We start from the raw sequence: 24,208 nt of genomic DNA, 5'->3' as shown, positions 1-24,208 counted from the left end.
TATATTAATTATACATTAATACAACAACAACATCATCATATATTAATCCTTCCATTTTTTTCTTTTTCTAATATTTATAATGTTCTATTTCACAAGTAGCACAAATAATTTCATATTCAGATCTTGCTGGAATTAAACAATAAGGTCATCAAGATGGTCAAATTCTGAAATTATACGGCAGGCAAACAACAATGCTACACATGTACACTTGACACAACAAATATAGCTTAATCTTCAATATTATCAAAAGCACCTTAGGATTATAAAAGAAGAATTCCATACCATTGGGCCTAAGAATAATGCTGCATCAGCAACCCGTGACGTAATTATAACATGTGGTTCATACTTCTCTAGACATTGGACAATGGGAGCTGCTCCTAAATATGTGCTGGCACCCTACATACATCAGAAAGAATATTGGGCCCAACTTCATAATACAGAAACATATTTTCACTTGATCAAATTCATATTAAAATATCCAAAATATTTAGGAAAATAAAAAGTGGCCATGCCCTTCACAACATTTTACAAATAAGTTACATGCGCAAGGTGTGATTTTGTATAGTCATTGATATGTGTTTGTGTAATTAAACAAAGTGACTAGAAGAAAATAAAGTGTTAGGAATAATTATGTCGAAGAGTACGGAATCCTTACACCTTCTGAGGTAACCAATGACCCTGAGCCTGAAATATATGAACAAAGTGGAAAAAGCAATCTGTAAGCCTTAGGATGTTGTTGTTTAACAAGAAAATGACATAATTTACTTGTATACAAAAATTAAATATATCAGCAGAGTTATTAATAATGACATCAACAAGTGCTAGTTGGCGCACAGTTTCATTTTACAGAATAGAGAAAATATTCTTCAGGGGACATAAGGGTATACCTGATTTTGTTAGAGCAACTTCATACGCCACAGCCACGGTTACATGAAGCCCTAAATTTGTGGCTATGTTAATGACATTTTTCTGTGCACCAAGTGGGTCCACTTTCCACAATTAGATTTTATGCATTGATTAACAAAATACAGCATGTCAGTGCAAACAGGTCCATCTATATTAAAACAGAAATAATTTGCAGATTGATTAATGTTTGATGTTGTTAGTTTCTTACTTGCACCCATGTTTGTAATTATACAAGTTCCCTTCTCCACAGCCAAAGGTAGAAGCAAGGACATCCACTCCGAAACTACACAACCATTGAAGGACAGAACAGCACAAACAAGATGATTTCAGATTGCAGAATGCTGATGATATATACACTAGAAGTGCAGATCAAACCAAAAATTGCTAGTTCAAGTATGAATTTTATCTTGTTTCAACCAAACTGTGTTCCTTACTCTTGCTCCCCACCCTCTCTTTTGAATTACTTTCTATTTATGAGACTATTGAAACAAGTTTGGGATGCATATGTAAGGAGGGAAACCAACAACATACAAATAGAGAAACAAACAAAAAGAGAGTTAGATTCTGAAATTAAGGAACCAACGTACTTCGAGAATCAAAACCATCTCCACCAGATGCCATAACTTGGTAACGATCGGCCAAGGTCCGCTCTGCCAGACATTCAAGTACGAGATAGTCTAACCCTTCTACTCTCTGAAGAAGCTTGACAGCCGCAAACGACCTGTCCCCGCCAAAACCAGCTCCACAGCCAATAACTACTTTATCCTTGCGCCTCTGAGGATTCTCCCTCTGCAATTAGTCCTTGTGATTTTCCCGTCAGTATTTCTCATAATTTCTTCAGACCCAATTTTAGACAATGCAAGACAGACAAATGAAGCTAACTAACCAGCCTGATTTCACAACTATATGCGCCATCATTCTGCTCCAGTTCCATGAACCTTGAACTATAAATCCCTAGCGGAAGTGAACCTCGATTGTAATCAACCAATAACCACTAAAAGAAAATCATAAAAGCAACCTTATATATTAGATTAGTGTCGACTTAGTATCGTAGTAGTACAGTTTGACGAAAGAAAATATAAACTGCCTTTACCTGTTCCGACGAATAAGAAATTTTTATCAAATTTGAAAGATCGATGATTAAAGTTTGGTAATTTCTGCCACAAGAATTGATTGAGGTAGACTGAAAGCGTCAAATTTCTATCTGCTGTGTTGATGATTTTGATTTGAGAAACGGAAACCTCTCGTTAGCCTCTCTACTGAGTTACTGTTGAATTGAACTGTTCGTGTATATGATCGATTGATATGAACTAAAATCAACAGACAACAACAGATATACAACTTACCTGAGAATTGGAATTCGACCAAGCAGCTTTCATTTCCCCTTCGTGTATTTGTTGGAGTTGAGTTCCTCTGCACATACGTTGCACGCAGCACGTCCAATCAGAGGATGTCAAGTGTTCAATTCACTGTCATTTATGAGAAATATTTTTAAGACCATGTTTAGACGTCAAGAGAAAAAATAAAGGATAAAGAAAATGTTCGAGGAAAAATTGAATTTGAAGAGAGACATAATTCAACGCATATGGGCACTCGGGATGGGTGCACAGGTGCTCCTAGTCGTCGGATGTGCGCTGAAGGGGTTTGCACGTCGGAGAAGATTTAGGTCTTCCAAAATAGCCTAAGGAAAAAAGAACGTTGTCTGGTTGCATGGCCTTGTGCCTAGACATAGTCCCTTGAAATGATTCTCACCCCCCCCCCCTTACAAAATGAAAAATCGCCCTAGTTGATGCCCCTGCGTGTCCTCTCATTGGCCCCCTCATTGGTGCATGGGCCACGCGATCGAGCAGTGTTCTTCTCCCTTAATTCTAAATAATGGAAAGGGGTTTATGCACGATTGCACATGGCAATTCGTCAAATGGGGGGATTTGGTCATTTCAACCATGTACAACTATACATATAGCCTTTTGTCTTTAAATAATTATATCTCAGAAACCAGCCTTGGGATGGTGTGTTGTGCCTGACCTGTCAAAGCAGACCTTTGAATTATAGCCTTGAGTTCGAGACTTCCCCACTATGTTATGCCATGTATGCACTCCCCTCTCGCCCTTATGTCTCACTCCTGCACACCCCCAATAAGGGTGCCCCTAATTGAGTTCCTCTCCAGGGAGCCCAGCACGCCTAGGGGGCATCCAACCGTTGGGTTGTGCCTCACACGTTACTAGGCGTGTCGAGATGTGTGCGGCACAACCCAACCCTTGGATGCCCCCTGGGCACTCCCTGGGCGCTGAGCGCCCAATTAAATCTTCCAACCCCACAGTGGATGAGTTTAGCACCCAAAGAAGAAAAAAAGCTTCTTGAACAGTTAAAATACCCCGAAAGACATTTTTATTTGAGTCGCAAACCTACATGAGTCAAGTTTATTTGACCTCAACAAAACCCCATGCCTTCATTTGGTTGCAAGAGAAATTAATGCAAGGAAAATGGAATTAAGTTAAACCTAAAAAAAAAATTTGTAATCATTACAATGTCACTAGCTTCAAATCATTCTAACCGAATTATTAAATTTTAGGGAAAAAATATCCCTTCGAGACTGCATGGTCCCTGCATCCAAACACAGAACCACACAAAATGACCATTCTATTCCCATAAAATGAAATAGTCCCACTCTTGTTGATGTTCCTATGCACTCTCATTGGCCCCCATGCTTGTGCGAAAGCTAGTAACAATCTTTTGCCCTAAATTTTAAATTGGGAATTTCCAAGCTTGTAGCCTAGAGAGAAATTCCCATGCAAAAGCCATCTAAGGCATCCCACACAGGCGGTTCAGACAAAAGGGAGAGAAAATTTTTGTTATGAGAGAAATCTTCCAAGCTGCCTGTTTGGAGAAATAATTTTGTTATCCGATTCTGATATTTTAAATCATAATTTCTAACCCTCAAACGTATAAGACGACGTAGAGAAAAGAAAATTACTTTTAGCTGACGCAACCACTAGAAAACAACGCAACGCATGCTTTCTTACTCACAAGTCAGAATTTCAACTTTGTTGCAGCAATGCAGCTTCAAACAGCTGAAACAGATACATGCCTTCATCATCACAACCTCCCTCAACCAAGACGCCGGAATTTCCTTGAAATTCCTCCGAAGGAGCACAGAATTTGGAAAGATGGAGTACTCCGAGCTTCTGTTTTCCCAAATGGATGAGATTTTCGATACTGAAATCTTACTTTGGAATGCCATGATCAGAGGCTATGCTTACAATGGCCCTCACCAGAAATGCATCTCCATGTACGATAAAATGACTGAAAGAGGACTTATACCCAATAACTTCACATACCCATATGTCTTAAACTCGTGTGCTCTGATGGGTTTGGATAAAGAAGGTAAGAAGATACACTGTCAGATTTTAAAATGGGGATATTGTCGTGTTTATTCCGTTGCCAGTTCGCTTCTGAATTTCTACCTGAAGATAGAATGTTATTGCGATTCTTCTGAGCCCAGTGACAAGGAAGATGTCAGTTTAAATGATACGAGGAAGGTTTTCGATGAGATGGTTCTTAAGCCCATAGAATTGTGGAATAGAATGATCTCTGCTTACGCGAATCTTGGCAATGTCGAGTGTGCAGAAAGGTTGTTCGATAAAATGCCTGAAAGAGACGTAGTTTCTTGGAATTCACTGGTTACTGGTTATGCCAAAGCTGGGGATGTAGAAAAGGCGAGAGATTTGTTCTATCGGATGCCGGAGAAAAATGTCATATCATGGACTTGTATGGTTGAAGCATATGCTAGCTCAGGTGACCTTGATAAGGCAAAAAGATTATTTCAACAAATGCCTGTCAGAAATGTGATTTCATGGAATTCCATGATCTCAAATTACAATCGGCATGGGAAGTTCAAGGAAGCATTGGATCTCTTTGTCCAGATGCATTTGGGAGGTGTAGATATGGATGGGTTTACTTTTGTCTCTGCCCTCTCTGCTTGCTCCCAATTGGGTGCTCTGGAATTTGGAAGATGGATACATAATAATCATATAGAAGATTGGTCTCAGGTGGGAGTTACAGTCGCGACTGCTCTTATAGAAATGTATGCCAAATGTGGAGATGTTGATAGAGCTTTTCAAGTTTTCATTAAAATTGGAAATAAGGATGTCTTTTGTTGGAATGTAATGATAAAATCACTGGCCATCCATGGAAGAACAGCAGATGCCATCAAAATTTTCTTTGTGATGCAAAAGAAGGGAGTGAAGCCAAACGATTTCACGTTTTCCAGTGCTTTGTTTGCTTGCAGTCATGGAGGTTTGGTTGAAGAAGGTAACCAGATATTTTATAGTATGAAGAGAGATTTTGGGATAAATCCGAAGCTCGAACATTATGGGTGTTTAGTTGATTTGCTTTGTCGAAATGGTCTGCTTGAAGAAGCAGAGTTACTGTTGAAGGAGATGCCACATGACCCAGATGTTGCTATCTGGGGAGCTTTGCTTGGGGGTTGCAGAGTTAGCAGTGACTCTAAGTTGGTAGAGAGGATAATGAACTGGGTTGACAAGTTGAAAACCAATGAACCAGGAGTTTACGTGCTTCTTTCGAACATCTACGCATCAAGTGGTCAATGGCCAGAGGCTGTGCGTGCGCGAGAGAAGATGGAAGAGAAGAGCTTATGGAAGAAAGCTGGGTGTAGTGCCCTGGAAGTCGTTCATGTATGACCCTTAAATTAACCTTTCTGTGTCATATTATGATCAGGAAAAACAATTCTGCAAATTCCCTATTGAAGTTGTTGTTCAAGTAGTGTGTATCCTCTCCTTGTACCCAATGAAATTGAAGATATGAGACTTGAATACAATGCGAGTCAGAGGCCAACCCAACTGAGTAAACCATGACCGAAACTTCCTCCCCAATTCATCAAACACAAGGAATTTATTTGCATGGTCAGCAGTAACGAGTTTCTTGATGGTAGACATTAAGACTAAACACACACACCAAATTGATGATTTCTTTGATGGGATAGCAGAAGCCAACATCTTTCAATTTTTGGCTAAGAGACTGAATATTTGACAGAAACCTTATTCGTGAACTTGAATAATATAGAAAGAAAGACAGAAGGGAAAATAGGGCAAGAATCCACTTGCTGTGGTTTTAGAATCCACCAAAACTGTGAAGAAAATCCACTCTTTCATTAAGAAATCCACCAAGCACACTACCGATTCCATGGCAACAAAATTCTCCCAATAAAAAGAACTTCATATATTTCATAAAATTTTGTCCAAGGCCATGAGCCCCTACATCTAGAATTCATAACAATCTTGGAATTCAAACTACTACTAGTAATAGTCAAAACAGATTATTATTTGACACTCTTACTCAAACTATGCCTCTCAAAATAAAACATAGGCTTATGTAATTTGGACTCAAATTCCTAATGATTCTAGGAGTTGTTAGCTAAATTTCCAACGTCAAAAAAACAAAAAAGACAATAAACTAATCTTACTTGATTTATCTCATATTCATGGCTCCCCTTTTTGTTTTATGGTAAATTTCATGGCTCCCATTAAAGTAGCTAATTACAATGAATACCAATTGGACCAAAGGCCCAACATGTATAGAATCCAACCCAAGGCTTATTCCATTAAAAACAAACCCACTTTATGATTTATTAGAATCAGTAACAGTAGGGATATAGTGGAAGTTGAAGGTGACATGATACAACGACATTGAACATGTGAAGTTGTAGAAAGAACAACAATTCAACACCAAACATGTTAGCTTTTTTCTTCTTTTTTGGGCTGAGGGAGGGGAGAGAGGGAGGGAACCAGTTGGGCTGCTTACAACTTTCCCAAGGGTAGTATCAACCACAGAACTATACCACCTACTTACAATTTTCCGAAGTGTGGACCACAACACTATCCCACCACAAAGACACAAACAGCTCTTCAATTACCATACAAGGAGTAGCATTCACATTCAGGACCTAAGCATTATACAAGTACACCAACTCAAACAAGATGAACCAGTTTATCAGAAAATGGAAGGATACAAGTCCTTATAAGGACCGAGTATATACTGTCTGTGCAGAAAATAAGGTCGACTTTGATTAGTTTCAGTTGTATGTCTATCTGCAAAACTGTGTCCTCACTCAAACCAATTAATTGATAATTTAGGCCCCGGCCTAAATAAATTCCTCTACATTCTGCTTCTTCATGCATTGATCATGTTGAACTGGAATCTGGACAGCTGCTGTGGGATGGTGGAGATAACCGGTCCATATCTCTGCAACCAAATAAATTGGAAATGTTAAAAGGAAGGTTGAAAATATATATATTATTATTCTTCAAAAAAAAATTTGGAGTTGGGCAAGGAAAAGAAGAAAAGAAAAAGCACAGAAGCGACACTGCCTAAAGTTTCATATAACAGAAACCCTAGCATCTACCAAGTTTATAATATGCCCAAAATAGAGACAAAATACCCAACTCAGCCTTATCCAACAAGATGGGGTCGGCCACATGGATCCTTTTTCTCCAATTAGCTCTATTCAAAGTCATATTTGTTGCTAGTCCTAAATTATGCATGTCTTTCCTCAGCACTTCTACAAAAGTTATTTTAGATCTACCCTGGCTCTTTTAGCTCCTTCAATTTGAATCATATCACCCCTCCGTATTGAAGCATTCAAAGGCGTCCGTTGCACATGTCTATGACACCTGAAATGACTTTCTTGCAACTTATCTCAGAGCTACTACTAAATTAGCTCTAATTTGTTCATTCCTTATTTTTTCTTTTCTAGTTTTATCACACATCCATCTCAACATCCTCATTTCAGCTACACTAAGTTGGTTTATATCTTGTTTCTTTACTGCCCAACATTCAGTTCCAAACATCAGTGTTGGCTGCATAACAGTCCTATAAAATTTTTCTGAGTTTTAAAGGAATACATTGATCACATAGGAGGAGAAGGGGGTTGGGGGGAGGGGAGGGGAACAAAGAGACTATTCATACCAAGGTACTAAAACTCAGGTCTCGATACCAACTCGGCCCTTGGAAAAACCGAGTCAAGATCTCACCAAGTTGGTGCATTTTTTTTTCTTCGACTCGAAGCCTCAATTCGGTGGGTTTTAGACCTAGTTTGGTTCTAAAACTTGGTATTCAGCCTATTATAGGCCATTTAAACACAATGGCACTATCAGATTTTGCAAAAACAAAGTCCAAATCTGAGTTTCAATTCGGACCATAGGTTGGTAGACGATGACGTACTAAAATACCATACTCTACACATAATTTAGTAATAGAAAACAAGCAAAACATTCAATTAATAGCTAAACAACTTAAATAAGAATTAGAAATGTTAAAGTGATACATCAAACTGTTTAACAGTGTTACAACTATCATCACATAAAATGACTTTGAATCAAGTATTCAATCCCCGCTGTCACATAGTCTTCCCATGACATAGTGTAGCTGTAATGTTGCATATAGTGTTCCACAGCAAGCATATTAGAGTTCTGTCGAGTTAGGTAAGTAAATACATAGTAGATGGGTCATTTCCATGGGTCAACCCGAGATCCAAGATCTTGCTGAGATATATCAAGTTCTGTCGATTTAGGTAAGTAAATACATAGTAGAAGGGTCATTTCCATGGGTCAACCCGAGATCTCGGCAAGATATTGCACTTTTATGTACCATATGCCATCTCGTCTCGGTTTTCTGAGCAGAGATCTCGCCAAGTCGAGACGAGTTTTAGAACTATGATTCATACTTGTCACTCGATCGTTGGACCATCACCGAGTGGCAGAGTTGAAGAGGCGAGGGCAACAAACCTGACTTCGCTGAGTTAATGCGAGGCTAGCGCTGTGGTGTTCGTATGAAAGAGTTCATTTTATACATTAAAGAAACAACTATTCATTTTTATACAGAAGTCCTCCTTAATTGAAACTAAAGACAAAAAAAACTGGTACTTACTCCTAAACCCTTTACTTTGCATGACATGCCTAGGCAACAAGGCGTCTAGATACCCCTGGCCACCACCTTGGGTCGCCTTGTCACCTTGACAACTATGCTTTTAACATCCTCTAAATCTTTCCATTAGTCTCTTAAGCAAATAAATAGATTATGTGGTTGATCTTCCTGGAATAAAACCAATTGGTTATCCGAAATATTAGATAATTGTCTTAGGCAGGTTTCAATTACTCTCTCCCATAATTTCATACCAAGGTTTATTCCTCTATATTTATTACAGCTTTGAATATCACTTTTATTTTTATAAATCAAAACCAAAATGCTTCTCCTCCATCCATCTAGACTTAATGCTTTACCTAATTTCATCTTCTTTAAAGCTTCCTTTACTTCAAACACTCTAATTCTCCGTATATATCTAAGATTTGGTGTTTCTTGCTGGTTATTACAACCTTTTAAAACACTATTACTCAAATTGTTTTCATTTAGTATGTTGTAGAAATAGTTATTCCAACAACACATTATTCTTTTGTGAGAACATATGGTCATTTTATTATCTGATTCATTAAAAGGCATTATTTCCTGACAAGAAATCCCAATCTCATTTTATTTCTTGCAGATGAATATGTCTGTGCCATCATATTGCTTCTTCTTAAAGCTACACCTAGTATCTAACAGCACCAATGTACAACATTCATAAACATGTCCAGGAACAACTAATAAAAAATAATGGGAAAGTGCTATATTATCATTTTACCTGAACGTTATCATAAAGCTCAAACAGTGGAACAGCTAACAGTTTCAAGTTTTTTGGAACTGCAAAGTAATCCCTCTCAGACAAGTGAACAAGGAAAAGCTTCTTACATTCCTGGATCACAAACCCCGTTCAGACTCGGCACAAATCCAAAAGGTCACGACATGAGAAATATTGGCATAGTTTTTGAGGCTTGGAAATCTATTTACCTTCGGCTTTGTGATATGGGGAGGACAGTAGGGGTACATTATAGTTTCAAAGTTTGGCCTCCACCAGACAGCGACACACTCCCCGATCTGCAACACGATGCAATCAGTTAATAGAAAATCAACCTCCGACGCACAGTGACAACTTATTTTAGCCCTTTTGAGCAAGCTTGTCAATATGAATACCAACTCTAACAAGATCCGATTTCAATCAAGAATCTAAAGCCTACATGCTAAAGGATGGTCCTTTTTCCCCATTTTTTAAAATATAAATCAACAAAATCATGGGCATAAACAAATATCCCATTCAGGGCAAATAAGCTTGGTGATTACCTAAGGTGAGAAGTATTGATGGCTTTCAATAAACAAAAAGTTAAAAAAAAAAAACCTGCCAATCTGGTTGAAGAGCTGTAGAATTAGTGGCAAGTTTGCTAGAGAGTTTCCGTTTCAAACCCTCAATTTCTGCAGAGTTGATGCATGAGCATCACAAGCCAGAGGAGATACGTAAGCTCAACAACAGCAAAGGAAACAATGTCATCAAGAACACCCTCACAACAATTTTTTTGGGGGAGGAGGAGAGAAAACTATATTACCATTCTCTCCAGGCTTTAGACGCCCACCAGGAAGCTTGCAAAAGGTGTTTCCAATTTGCAGAAGCAGTATATGAGGATGGTTATGCTCCTGTACCTGTAAGATAGAAGTATCAGCCACTAAAAGGGAATAAATATCTTTGTGAAGTAGTAGTTTAACATCTGTTAACTTGGTCCAACTACGAGGAATCACTAAATTCAATTGCAAGCAGAACTATACAAGAAAGAGAACTGATAATTTTTTGAGAGGAGGGGGAAAATGTGAAATGGCATGATCATTGTTCTAATCAAAAGTAGGGATGTGAAGGCCAGATAAAATACCTTAGCCCTCCTTGCCTTACAAATCCAGGAAATCCTTTTCCTATTCCCTCAATATAATAAACTCAAACAATATTTGCAAACACGCTTTATGGTGAGAGGAAATCTAAGAACAATTTACCTCTCGTGTTCAATGATAAATGTGCATGGAAAGTTCCATACTAAGCAACCCCCCCCTTCATGAGGCAAAATTTCCAGGAGCTCTTCCGAAGAGGCAAAATAATGTTGCTTCCCCTCCGAACTCCAAGCCCCAAGTCAGAGTGGTCCCTGGATGGAGGGGACTTCTTTTTCTTTTTCCTTTTTTTTTTTTTTTTTCCTTTTAGCTTCAATCTCCTTATTTAGAGGAAAATCATCCACTAAATCTCCTAGATATGATGGAAACTTCAAATTAGCTACCGCACCACCTTGTAATGACCTCCCATTCACAACCAAGGTTCTAAAACTCGGTCTCGACCAAGTCGAGTTTTCCGAGATCTCGGTGAGACAATGTATTTTTTTTTTATGTTTCGGAATTATGTTTCGGTGGGCATATATGGCCATAGTTGGCTCCAAAACTTTAAGATAAGCTTGTTTTAGGCTTAATAAACATATTTAAAGGTTCAAATGGAAGAAAAAAAAAAAAAAAAAAAAAAACACCCAATTTGGGTAGTAAGGTGTCTATGACTTATGAATAATACATAAGTCATAGACACCTTACTACCCTAGTCTTCCACGTCTTAACTCCCAAGTCCCAACAATACAATACTATGACTCTATGAGTACTGAGGAGGTAGAGATTCTCAAAATATTCGAGATTTCACCGAAATTTCTCCGAGATTCTTGAAATATTCGAAATCTCAACCGAGATTTTTGAGATTTGACATTTTGTAGTTTCGTATCATATCTCGTCTCAACTAGCTCAAGTTTACCGAGATTTCCGAGATCTCGCCGAGATTTTGAACTATGTTCACAACTGATTCCTTCAAAAATAGGCTCCCTCCCATCGACCTCCACTAAATAGGCTTCCTTATCATTGTTATTGACTCCTTCCAAAAAAGTAGCCCCCAAGTAAAGACTCAACCACACTTTAGTGACCTTAAAATTTGAGGAGTTGCCAAGATAAGTCACCTCAACATCAACAACTTTATCCTCAGTAATCTTCTCATACAACCGAATGCTAGCAAGATCAATGCAATCACCAATTATCACTCCTTCCTCAACCAAATCTTCCTTAATTACTCCCACAGAATCGAAACCATCACTAATTCCCCTAAAACCAAAAATTGGTTCTCTTCTACGTTGACCTTATCCTTTCCTTTATTGTTTACTCTACCTACTTTCTTGATTATTGAATTCAAATTTTGAATTTGAAAGATAATCTGATCAGCACCAACTCCACTATTAACACCTTTTCCGGCCACCATATCTGGTAGAGCACCAGCTGCCACCTCCCAGAGAAGACTTGCTCCACCCACAGCCACCAAACCTGTATATGCTTCAAGCGATGCACCATTCAGATCCACCATAGAATCGGAAACTCCATTTACTGCCATCCCAGAAAGAGTAACTCTAGTCGCACCCTCAATCCAGCATGGTCCCATAACAATGTGGCCACCAAACACCATCCTAACACCAGAAGTGCCAACAAATATAGAAGTCCACGAATGTTCCAAGTATTTCTCCTCACATGCTTCATACAATTGCCGATGTAATGATCTCACATGTAATTTCTTTCTTCTTTTTCCTCTAATTACTTCAACAAAAAACTGGGCCTCTAGCCAGAACTGTTGTCCCTCATTTGTTGTAGCCAATGATACATTTCAACATAATCAAATAAAGCAATGCTATAACAAAGAGGCTTCTACCTAGAAAGAAGCTTAAAATGAGACTTGCCTCCTTTTTTTTTTAATTTGAAAAATATTTAATTGCATATAAAAAGCTCAACAAAGGCTTCTGCGAGTAGGCTTCTATTTAGTAAGCAAACAAAAATGAGAATTCTCCTTTATTTTCAAACTTCAAGCATAATTAATTGCATAAGAACAAAATGAAGAGAAGCTAATAAAAAAATAGTTGGATGGCCACATGAATCCTATTCCCAATTCCAACCTATCTAGGGTCATATCCTCCATTAAATTATTACTCCTCATGTCTGCTCTCACTATGTTAGCACACACCCTTCTTAATCTTGTCCTTTAGAACCTTCAACCCATATCAAACATTATCAGAGGTGTAATCATCATGCCCCCCCTTACACATGACTGTAATGTCTCAGATAACTCCCTCTCATCTTGTCACCTTTAGGTACCAACACTGAGTTCCAACAAATGCATTTAAGAAACAGTAATAAAACAAAATGCCTTAACTAAACCTGGAACATGTTTCACAAGAATTAGTAGGAAAACTGATATAAACCAAGGAGATTCTGAGTGAAATAGATATTGAAGTATACTGCTAACCTACTAATTCTGTATCAAGATGATCACCTATAGGAAACTGCAACTACCTATAAATTTTAAAACTGAATTGAAGGAGGGGCAAATCAGCTAACTTCAGTGACAAATTTTAGTTCAGAAGTACAAAACCCAGGATGGGAAATTGTGCTGAGGTCAGAATTTAATAAGGCAAATAGAAAGACAAATACACAATATCTTGTAACAACAACTGGCACACTAAATTAAGTGTCCATAAAGGGAAGAATTGAACAGAGAACTAAAAACATTTCTTTAAAATAGGTCATTAACTACAAGCCAATGCTGTTGAACTCAAATCAGAACAGAAAGTCCACTGCAAAAGAGTACAAAGTAATAGTTCATCAATTCGAAAGCAACACATGCATTGTGACCTGGAAAGAAATAACTTGAGTTTTCGATGAACCAGAGTATATCATTACAAAAAGTTGGAATTATCATGATGAAATTCCATAAAAGAAAGGCAAGCATGAGCAAACAAAAGGGGGACAAGAGAAACTCCAACCAGTAGAATTGCTTCAACACTCGTCCGCATGCCTTCTTTCATGTAGCTGTAAAAGCCAGAAAGAAGTAAAACTAGTCAATCAAAGACACATAATGTTGGCATTAAATTGGTGCATTCACTAAACAAGATCAATACAAACATCACATTCACTTCATCAGGTCGATTACCGGGCTCTACCCAAAAATTAAAAAAGAAAAATGATCGTTACCGGGGGAAGTTTGTAACAGAAATTGAGTACATCAATTCCCAAATACAAATCTTTCAGATCCTTGAAAAATCACACTGACATTGAAGTTAAAGCAAGTAGACAGAGACAAAACACTACGCAGGCGTTGCGATCTAGGATTTCCAGAATAATCGGCACAATAATTGCAGTAAAGGATTTCTTTCCCTAGGGTTTTGGGTTTTCTGCTCTTACACAACTTTTTTTTCCCTCTTTTAAATTTCATTATATACATGAAGCTTGAATGCTTACTTGACTTTCATACGAGCAAGACGATCAGCTACAGAAGTATCTTTCTCCATCTTGGGCTCCTTCGTTCCGAAAGTATAGCTTGAGAGAGGGTATGTATTCACTATCGTCGTCGTACTCGAAACCATCTTTCTCGGCCTCTCACTCTGTGCTGCCTTCTCCCCCAGAGTTCCACCTCCAGCCTCCAGACTCGAAGCTACGGGCCCCTCGACTACTTTCTCGACAAATTTCTTGCTAGTAGGGGCGTTTGGTTTCAGATTTAGTTGTGCCCGGTGCTTTTTAAGGATGTGTTGGTTGGTCAAAAATGGAGAAAACAATAAGGACTTTTTTTTCACCTACCTCCCCTGAGGTAACACATAATTACAAAAACACTCCTTAATTTTGGAAACTTCTACATGCCCCCTGAGGTTCTTTAAAGTTAATAGATGCCCTCATGCCGTTAATTTAGGACTAACAGTGTTAAAATCAAAGGATAAAATGACAAAAATGCCTTTGCAAAGAAAAAAAAAGCCTATAACTTATTTTTCCCATGTGATTTGTGATTATATAAATTACTTAAATTTTTTACCATATTTAGTAATGATGCATTTTAGATATACTTTTATTACTCTTCAAACCAAAGGGATTTGATTGCAAAGTAAAATGAAATTTAATAATCAAATATCGAATTAATTGAAATTAATGATAAATTACATGGGAGAATGATTACAAACATATTTTTTTTAGGTTTGAAAATTTTACTTTTCTTCCCTTCTCTGTCCTTTGATTTTCTTTGCAACCAAACTTAACCTTAACTTTTCGTGAGTGTCTTTAGAATTCTGAGGCACAGTTTTGTGGACTATTCTACTACTGCAGGACCATGCTGAGATTGGGCTTGTGCCTGGGCCTGGACCTCTAGTTTTAATGGCTTTGGTTTGCACATGTTTTGGCTGGATTATGGGCTTCCTATATTGGGTTACCCTGCGCTTACCCTAAATATAGGGCGAGTATAAGGGAGTAATAGTAATTACCTCAAAAAGAAAAGGAAACTTCAAACTTCCCAAGGCCTATTAAAGGCTACTTTGGAGGGCTTGTCAGTTGGGCCCTAAACTCCCTGTTGTGGACCCAAAATAGGTTAGGTTCTAAAACAAGCCCAACATAGACAAGGGCCGGGCTTGTCACACTTCTGACTGATCCTTTGATAGCTCTCTACTTGTACACATGTGAGTCATCTTGATTGATTCGCTCGACCCAATCTAGTTATAGTGGTTGGACCTTAGCAATGGACTGTACCTTGGTTCCATTCCGAAGTGGACTTAAAAGAAATAGGTCCCCCACTAAATACACATACCCTTGGGCAGTTGGGCTTATGAACTTTTTTAGTACAATCCAGCCCATCTCGGCCCATTAACAGCTCTGTTTCTATCTTCTACCTTTTGCTCAAACATGCCCACAGCGCTTCTAACTTTATATCAAATTCTAGCATCACCTAACATGCCATGTAGCAAAACAGGTGACTCACTTAATCAAGTTTAGATGAATGGGCCACCTGTTAGTAACTAACAACACATCAGAATAACGATAGCAAAAGAAAAATGAAAGAAAATCACACACAATACAAAACGATTTTACGTGATTCACTCAAGATGAGCTGCGTCCACCATAGAACGATAAACTAGAGCTTCCACTATTTTGATGAAGAAATTACAAACTCACTTATTATTATGAACTTTATGATGTGTTTGGGTGTCTAACATTTTGTTCTATCAATGCAATGCACACGTGAAAGTTCAAATTGCCACTTGACCCCTTAAAATAGCCTAGCAACCCTATATATATATTTATTTTTTATTTTTTATTATTTTTTTTGGTAGAAAGCAACCCTATATTATAACTAACTATGAAATGTGGCATATCTTTTGATAATCTCTCAAGCTCAATAAATAATTTTCTTGCCTAAATATTATTATAAATTGCTTATCCAAATAAGTATACGTCAAGAATGTTACCAATTGCATCGCCGTCCGACCAAGCAAAAGGGTTGAATTCCTTTATATTTTAAAAAAATACGTTTCTATGTCTCTCACGCTTGTATTATTTTTCTTCGTTAGGTAGGAAGTGTGTATTTTCATAAAGAGGTTAGAAGTACAAAGATCATAAAATGAAAATCCTTTTATTGACCATCTTTTCTTATGCTTCCGTGTAATGGCATACAATCCCGTAGTCCATAGTCCATACATTTAGTATTGAAATGTAAATCTAAATACTCTTTGTTGGAAATTAAACCATATATCACGCGCAGATAATATAATCTTTCTTGTGGTTTCCAAGGAACCAGATTGCATCGTTTATGCCCCTACGAATTGGGAGAGACAAACAATAAAGTCCTTCTATTGACCCAACTTCTCACCACCCATGGCGAAGAGAGAATCTCTCCATCCACCCCATTTGACTTATGAATATGATTGGACTTTGGGTTCATTATGGTTGCAACAGGATCGGGTCGGGCCGGGCCGGGCTTTTTAAAACCCCAATCCAACCATAAGTCTCTTTAGCTAGGTCCAAGCCCGACCCAACCCGACCCTAACTTAGGGCCTGAAAAATTCAATCCTAACCTGCCCTCAGGGTCGTGCCAAGCTGATCTTGATTGGCCCTAACCATAGGGAGTGGGAAGGGAGATGCAAGGGTTGGGCCTGGGAAGAAGAAGAAGAAGATGATGATGATGATGAAGTGGGAAAGGAGATGCAGGGGTTGGGCTAGGCTCAGACCAAGGCCTTAACCCTGGTCCGACCCAACCCTGACTCAAGGCTAAAAATTTCCAACCTTGACCCACCCTCAGGGCCAGGGTATCTCAGCCCAGGCCCTGTTCGGGCTCGATTAGGACGGGCTCGGGTGGACTCGGGTCGACAGGGCAAAACTTGCACCCCTAAAGTTCATCATCCACCACCTATCATTCATGATCTGAAATACCCTTCTGCAGTCCAATCAAAGGGTCAAACGGGATGAACGAAGGAAAACTTATTCCCACATATTAGTTTGTATATTTAAAAAGACTTACACTAATTATTTTGTGTTTTCAGCAAGACTTACCTATACTTCATTATAGAGACTAGCTTCTTTGTATGGTGGTTAGGAACTTCAATTGAAGTCTCGGACTTTGTCTTGACCAGACTCACCAAATTGTAATTCAAAATCAATTTTGTTTCAATCTTGTTATTCAAATCCCTCATTTTTCTTTTAATTAGTTCCTATGTCATGCGTGTAGTACAAGTTTTTCTTTGAATATTTTCCTTATTCTTAGGAGTTCCATCTGTTTCAGAATCCTATGCCTTTGACTATTAATGGCAAATCTTCTTTCTGAAGTTGCTTTTATTAGATAATTTATGCGTTGTTGCAAAAAAAAATAAAAAATAATATTTGTAATTTTCAGTAGTCACTATTGTTGAATCCTATTAAAAACCAAAAAATTTAACCCATTAGCAATTAATAATCAGACGAAAACAAATATAGGTTGAAGTGGTGGTTCTAGACTTGATGAGGAATAATAGGAGGTTTCGAACTCAAAACCTCATAGGGGCTAGGCTCTATTGCATTAGCCTCAAGTCAGTTGCTAGTGTCCTCAAATACTCTTGTAGTTATCTTCAAGATCGTAAAGTTGAAATATTATATTTTTCTAATTATGAGGCGGAGTTCCATCATGTGTGTATTATAGAGTTCACTTTAATGTAAACGTCGCTATAATAAAAGAGTTAAAAAGAAATGTAAAGTGTTAACACAAGGATCGTAGAGTGATGGGGAATTGTCTTTATTGAAAATGCCACCTTTAATTTGGAAAAGTTATTTTCAGTCGCCAAATGATTCAAATTGAGGACGAATGTAAAAAAATAAAAGAAGAAGGAGAAAAAATATTAACAGACATTTGTGACAATACACATTCCCCAAATAATATGTATTCTTTTTGTTCTTTTTATTCATTAATTCTTTGATACACTCAGGCAAATGGTTTAAGTTAAACTGATTAGAATTAAACCAGTTTATTTGGTAAAAGAAGGAACTGGTAGGTATGATCAATAGAGGGGTAATTAAGATATTTTGAAATACCAGGGGAGAAAAAGAGGTATAAGTTTGTTTTTTCTGAATGAATCAGAAAAAAAAATGTTTAGAATAAGGGTGTTTGAGTAAACATACAGAACAAAATTGCTCATGTAACGAGTTGTTATTTATGTATGGGCAGGGATTCTTTGAACCACAAGCATATCCTACACCTCTCACGAAGAATGGTTAAATCTTTGTTTTTTTTTTTTTTTTTTTTGAAAAAAGAGAAGAAACCTAAAAAAAAAAAGAAAAAACCTCTATGATTAGAAAACTTTGGCAGTTTAGAGATAATTAATAATTGGGAGAAGATTCCTTGAAAGGCACTGTGGTCCCTGCGCCATTGCGGGGGCCAATGGGAGAGTGTACAAAAGCAACAACAGGAGCAGGATTTCAGGCCTTCATGGGAGGTGGTGCGGTCATTTTGCATCCCTTTATGTCTATGTGCAAGGGCTTCACTGCCTTTCAGGGCTCTTTTTCTTTACTAGTTGGGGAGAAGAACGTTACCTAGTCGCATGGCTCTTGCACCAATGGGCCAATGAGGGGGCACACAAGAGCATCCAACAAGAGGACAGGGTGGCCATTTCACCCCTTATATGTAGGTGCAAGGAAGTAACCGGACAATGTTATTCTTCCCTTAATAATGTTATTTATTTATTATAATTTAGGAAAAAAGAATGCTGCTGTTAGTGCCCCCTACGCCTTCTCACATGAGACTGTGAAATAACCATACCACCCTTCCCCTTGGATGCATGTGCACGTGCTCCCATTGGATGATAAATAATTGATTACTACCATAAGATGGATTTAGGTATCAATATCATACTAGTCAATAACAATACAGATTGATGGTTTTTTTTTTTTTATGTTTTCGGGTAATTGATCGATGGTATCAATATCATTGTAGGATAAAATGGTAAAAATTTGTTGATATATTTTGGAAGTAAAATGATCCGACCCAACCATGCTTCTAAGTATCGGTATTGTATCGTTCGTATCGGGTAACATGTATCAGTTTTGCTAGTCGTCGATACCATATCGATAGCATAATACGAACAAGGAGTAAAATGGTCAAAAAAAATATTTTTTAAGGAAACTCAAGGGTATTTTTGTCGGATACAACCGATCCAAGTCAATATCATATCAATATCGTATCAATTTTGTGGGTCATCGATAGCCATTCCGATACCGTGCACTAAAACCATGAAGTCCACCCAACCCAGAACGACCACCAATATCATGTACTAAAAGCTCTTATGCCACCGATGACTACAGTGAGGAAAAAGCTGGAAGGACAATGGCATGGACGAACATACCTGTTTTAACTCTGGCCACTTCCTCGAGGGTATTTCAGTCAACGTATCTCGCTGGACCGCAGCAAAATGAGCAAAGTCGCACTTTCCAAATAAAGTAATTAACCCATTTTCCCAATTCAGACTCCACAGAATCAGATTCTGTTAAAACTCTTGTAAACACGCTGTCTGTGCGGTCCAGAATGTTCCCTCATAATTCTAATTTTTTTTTGTTAAAGTTATAATTCTAATTAACCAATACTAAGTGTGAGCCCCCCCCCCCCCCCCTTCCCCAATTCAGACACATATATAGAGAGAGATTGGTATGGAAAATGCCTTGCACCTGCTCCAGCTTTCTACATAAATTTCAATTTCACACAAGGATCGGATTGGTTTCTTATGAAAGCACAATTCATGCACCATAAAAGGGAGAAAGAACACTATCCGGTGCTGAGTGTGGACATGTACCTGTGCTTAGACACAGCCTGATACGAAAAGACTGCCATACCCCCTAGATAGGTGGAACGTCCAAGGTTGTGGCAATCTTTTCGCGTCGGGCTGTGCCTGGGGGCAGTTACTTCATATCTTTAACCACAATTTTGCATGTAATGCAACTATAGAGCATATATACACTCCAATTGAGCATTAAAGGTATATAGATGTTATTTCATGTTTTCATTTCATCTTTCTAATGTTAATTTCTAGTTCAACAGATCTTTCCCTCTCTTGTTTTTCATTAACTTTTTCAAACAATTTGTATATTTTAATTATATAATAATAACAATTAGGGGCGCTGTTCTCTGTGCCGCAACACAGGTTGGGCCCAAGCACATGGGGGTGGGCGCAATGACCACCCTGCCCCCCCTACATAGGCTACTCATGTGTCTAGGCACAGCCTGCGCTGCGGCACGGGGAACATTCTCCCTAACAATTAATGATAATACATATGTAATGCGTTTGACAATAAGATATCTAGAACTATGGAAAAACTATTAAAAATCCCCTTGAATAACCAATATAGGAACGTCCATTCACTATTTTTTACACCTTCAATTTTCTTCAATTTTCTTTAATGTTAGCCAACTTAAACTTAAAGAATTATGGAATGGCTCCATCATGCTATATGTATGGCTCAAAAGGATTTTTTTATGTTATTAAATATAATACCCTAATATTTTTTTATTAACACAATAAACCTTTTAGAAGAAGCCTTTTATCCGATTGGAGCTTTTCAATATCCTTACCCCAGCCCCCTCCTCTCCCTTAAGGAAAAAAATAATAATAAATGATACATGATTAATAGATCTTTAATATTTTATTTCAATTGATAAGCATAGTTCGATTTGAATTTATAATTTTATTATTTTAAGGGTGTTTATACTATTTCTTATATTATTTATTGGGTTATATTCCAAATTTCATATCTTATTGGACGTAGAATATAGTATAGAGTATAGATTGCCCTTCTTCCCCCCACCCCCCCCCCTCCCTCCCTTCTTTTCATAATTTTTCAGTTGTTATATTTTCTTTAATTTTACAATCTTAGAGGATATAAGAAAAAGAAAGGAAATACCCCCCCCTTCTTTTCGTAATTTTTCAGTTGTTATACTTTCTTTAATTTTACAATCTTAGAGGATATAAGAAAAGGAAAAGAAATACAGTAAACAATATAAGATTTTTCTTAAAAAGGAAAGAAAAAATAAGTCTAATGAACCCTTTTAGTACAATAAAATGATAAAGGACAATAGTTGTCGTAAATAAATACACATTTAGTTTCACCCTTTTTAATTTTTTCCCATAAGAAGATCTATGAATTATATGGTCTATGATCCATACATATTGCATTTTTATAAAGAGTAATGACTATACCATGCATTTCTACCCAAAAAAACAAAGTGACTATATCATGCATAGAGTTTAAACAAACTTACTTGATTTTTGCAGAAAAAGATACCTAAAGATATTAGTGTATACACATAAACGGGTTGAGTAAGCGTAGTTCTTGAAGAATCCTTAGATACTTTTGCAAATGAAATAGAATGGGCAAAGCACACATGTGGATGAGATAATCATTTTCCCTTTCTCAAAAGATTAGTGTCATTATTCATCACTAACCATATTTTGGATTAGTGTGTACAACTATTTTCTCTTTTAATTTTCTTATAATTACTATCAAAATATTATAGAGTTGAGGGAGGATTCAGAATTTATTGTTTAGTACAAAAAACACCCTAGTAGTTTATCCTCCGATCCACAGATTATTTAAGAGTTAATATAAATTATTTCAAAATAATTAGAAGGTTTCCCATTTTGGAATGGAGTCAATTATGTGGCTATTTCCAATAAACTACTCGGTTTATTAAATACCAAAAATTACAAAGCATGAAAAGTACTCTCTTTTATTGTATTAGCCAACCTTTGTTAAATGGTATAGAATATTACGAAAGGTCAATTCCCGAATGCAAGTTAGATTTGATGAATGTTTGGCTTAGTTTCTGAACTTTTATTCATTACGAAGAACTCGCCCACTAAAAAGGACAATTACTAATGAATTGATGTCAATTCAATATAAGAGAAAGCTCATGCATTCATACTAATCAATTTACTCAATATCTACAAGATAAACAATGATGAAAATATACTTCACTTTTCTTCATCAATACAATGTTTTCATAGCAAGGTTTTTTCATGCCGATCATATCCAGCACAAATCAATTACTCAATGTTTATAGAGTAGAAATTATGGTGCATTTGACTATTTTTTTCTTTTTAATTGTTTCAACAACTGATGTTTTGCTAAATTTTATTAAAATTTAACTTGTTTAACATCTAAATGAAAGAAAATGACATAGATAATTGACCATGGTTGATCAATATTATAACGGTTTTTACGGGCAGTGTTTTTGCTTACTCTTTCAATTTTTAATAATTAGTTGTTACACTTCAAGATATTAATTTGATAAGAGAAGAACATTTACTATGAAAAAATATTCATAAAAAATTATAGTATCGTAAAAAAACTAAAATGACAATGACCTTCCAGTCCTTTTCAATTAGGGATGGGAAAAAAAATAATAGGATAAAATTTGTCATAGCCATATATAATGTAAAAGTCTTCCCTTTAAAAAATTAGAGTTTGTGAAATTTTTTTCCGTAAATCGCCATCGTTAATAATTATAGCAGTTCTTGTTAGCAACAAAAATATGCTTCTCTAAATGAGTGATGAAATTGGATAACAAGCATGGGTCACATTATGTACTCGCTTATGTTGTCACAAGTGATATAACATATAAAAAACAAGTGCTTGGGTAGTTTATAATTGTTTCCTCCAAGTCCTTGTAATATTGTTAGTGATATATATTTGTGCCATTGGCTTTCCCAGGAGATTGTTGTACCATGTATCAGTTAGTCAAGAGCATAAAATGGAATGCCATTGTAATGGGGCATAATCCATTAGGTTGTAATGCCGAGCTTAGGAAATATTTTTTCTCTTTTTATAAATTACTATATAGAACTCATTTTACCTAAACAAATATATATGCAATGACCAGCATCCAAAAAATAGAAGGATATGTGAGTAAAGTAGTTGAATAATATTGCTCGATAAAAATAAATAAATTTGCATAAACACTGAGGGTACAACATGTAGTTATGTTGAAGTTTAGTGATGGATTCTTTTCATAAATCATAGGCCTTTTTGTTTATGCATATGTAAAGAAAGCAAATGTTGTGAGTAAGATTTGAATTGTTTAGATATATCGTGAATTTCTTTGAAAGTTAATTGTTATATGTTTAGGAGGGTCACTCTATAGGTCATTCTTTCTATTTTCATCCCTAAAAATGAAAAAGGTAAAAGGAGGGGGAAAAAAAAAGGCCTCTTGAATCTTGAACCCTTTACCACGTCACTCATTTTTTCAGAACATCTTATCTATTGTGATTATAATAAATTACATGTAACTAATACTTTTACGACTATAATGTATCTTTCTACCGTGATTATTAATTTTATAAAAGGCCTATTATACAATTGGTAAGAAAAATATTATTATGTTCTAGAAAGGATCTAATCTTTTCAAATAGTCAGAAATCTCAGTCACATCATTTGGGTCCAATCCTCTTGTCGAAGAAATTGCAAAATAGTATACTATCTATTTTAGTAAATAGATATAACTATCAATATCACTAGAGTTTAAAATTTTGAGGTCATTGTTATAAAGTTTTCATACTTTAGACCTATCAAACTATAGAGTCCTTTTAGTCTAAGAAAATTTGAATAAACTACATCATAGATTATATATTGAGAATATGGAGTCAACAATTAAGTGGATTATAATTTTTGATAAGTCAAAATATGATGTTTTGTTTCCACATTTATATTCTACATTTCTTTAGCAATACACTTTCTTTTTCAAATGGTAATTTTTTTTTCAATTTTGTTTCGAACAAAATTTATGATTTATTTTCAGCCAGAAATTTAAGTATACAATATATATCCCCAAACAATTATTTTTTTTTGGGGGGGGGGTGGGGAAGGGGGTGCTAACAAGCAAATTTCTTCAAGTATATGAAATTAACACTTTATCCTTAGCAATTAAATCGTAATAATATCTCGAGATTTTAGGGTAATATCGTCAACTTTCAAGCTAGATAAACATAGTTCCTTTTTATTCTTAGCAATTAAATCGTAATAGTGAAAGAAATTTTTCAAA

General features: G+C 36.5%; 3 protein-coding genes across 5 annotated transcripts in view; 1 reads left to right on the top strand and 2 right to left on the bottom strand.

Annotated features, from left to right (window-relative positions):
* LOC122663151 overlaps window positions 1–20,501 on the bottom strand; it is a 31,031-nt gene extending 10,530 nt beyond the window's left edge. For 2 of the 3 annotated variants that reach the window (XM_043858863.1, XM_043858870.1), the window contains exons 1-6: window positions 1,793–1,860; window positions 1,494–1,695; window positions 1,115–1,189; window positions 888–989; window positions 656–684; window positions 283–396 (exon numbers count right to left, since the gene is read on the bottom strand). In XM_043858863.1, coding sequence (XP_043714798.1) covers window positions 283–396; window positions 656–684; window positions 888–989; window positions 1,115–1,189; window positions 1,494–1,695; window positions 1,793–1,840 — 570 coding nt within the window. In that variant the 5' untranslated portion in view covers window positions 1,841–1,860. Of the gene's footprint in view, window positions 1–282; window positions 397–655; window positions 685–887; window positions 990–1,114; window positions 1,190–1,493; window positions 1,696–1,792; window positions 1,861–20,491 lie in introns of those variants that run through there. The other variant, XM_043858856.1, reaches the window with a different exon arrangement.
* On the top strand, window positions 3,893–5,656 carry LOC122663174 (pentatricopeptide repeat-containing protein At3g29230-like). Its single transcript, XM_043858881.1, has one exon. It carries the CDS (start codon window positions 3,918–3,920, stop codon window positions 5,604–5,606), a length of 1,689 nt encoding a protein of 562 aa, XP_043714816.1. The 5' UTR covers window positions 3,893–3,917; the 3' UTR covers window positions 5,607–5,656.
* Window positions 6,808–14,343, bottom strand: LOC122663191 (pre-mRNA cleavage factor Im 25 kDa subunit 2-like). Its single transcript, XM_043858897.1, has 7 exons — window positions 14,140–14,343; window positions 13,665–13,710; window positions 10,398–10,491; window positions 10,193–10,266; window positions 9,808–9,894; window positions 9,602–9,712; window positions 6,808–7,167 (listed from the first exon to the last, which is right to left on the bottom strand). The coding sequence occupies exons 1-7, from the start codon at window positions 14,262–14,264 to the stop codon at window positions 7,096–7,098; spliced, it is 609 nt and encodes a 202-aa protein (XP_043714832.1). The 5' UTR covers window positions 14,265–14,343; the 3' UTR covers window positions 6,808–7,095.
* Window positions 20,502–24,208: the final 3,707 nt, after the last annotated feature.

Source organism: Telopea speciosissima, chromosome 1, assembly GCF_018873765.1.
Source record: "Telopea speciosissima isolate NSW1024214 ecotype Mountain lineage chromosome 1, Tspe_v1, whole genome shotgun sequence".
Lineage (NCBI taxonomy): Eukaryota > Viridiplantae > Streptophyta > Magnoliopsida > Proteales > Proteaceae > Telopea > Telopea speciosissima.
Note: the sequence above shows the minus strand (reverse complement) of the source record. Positions and strands in the feature narration are given on the sequence as shown.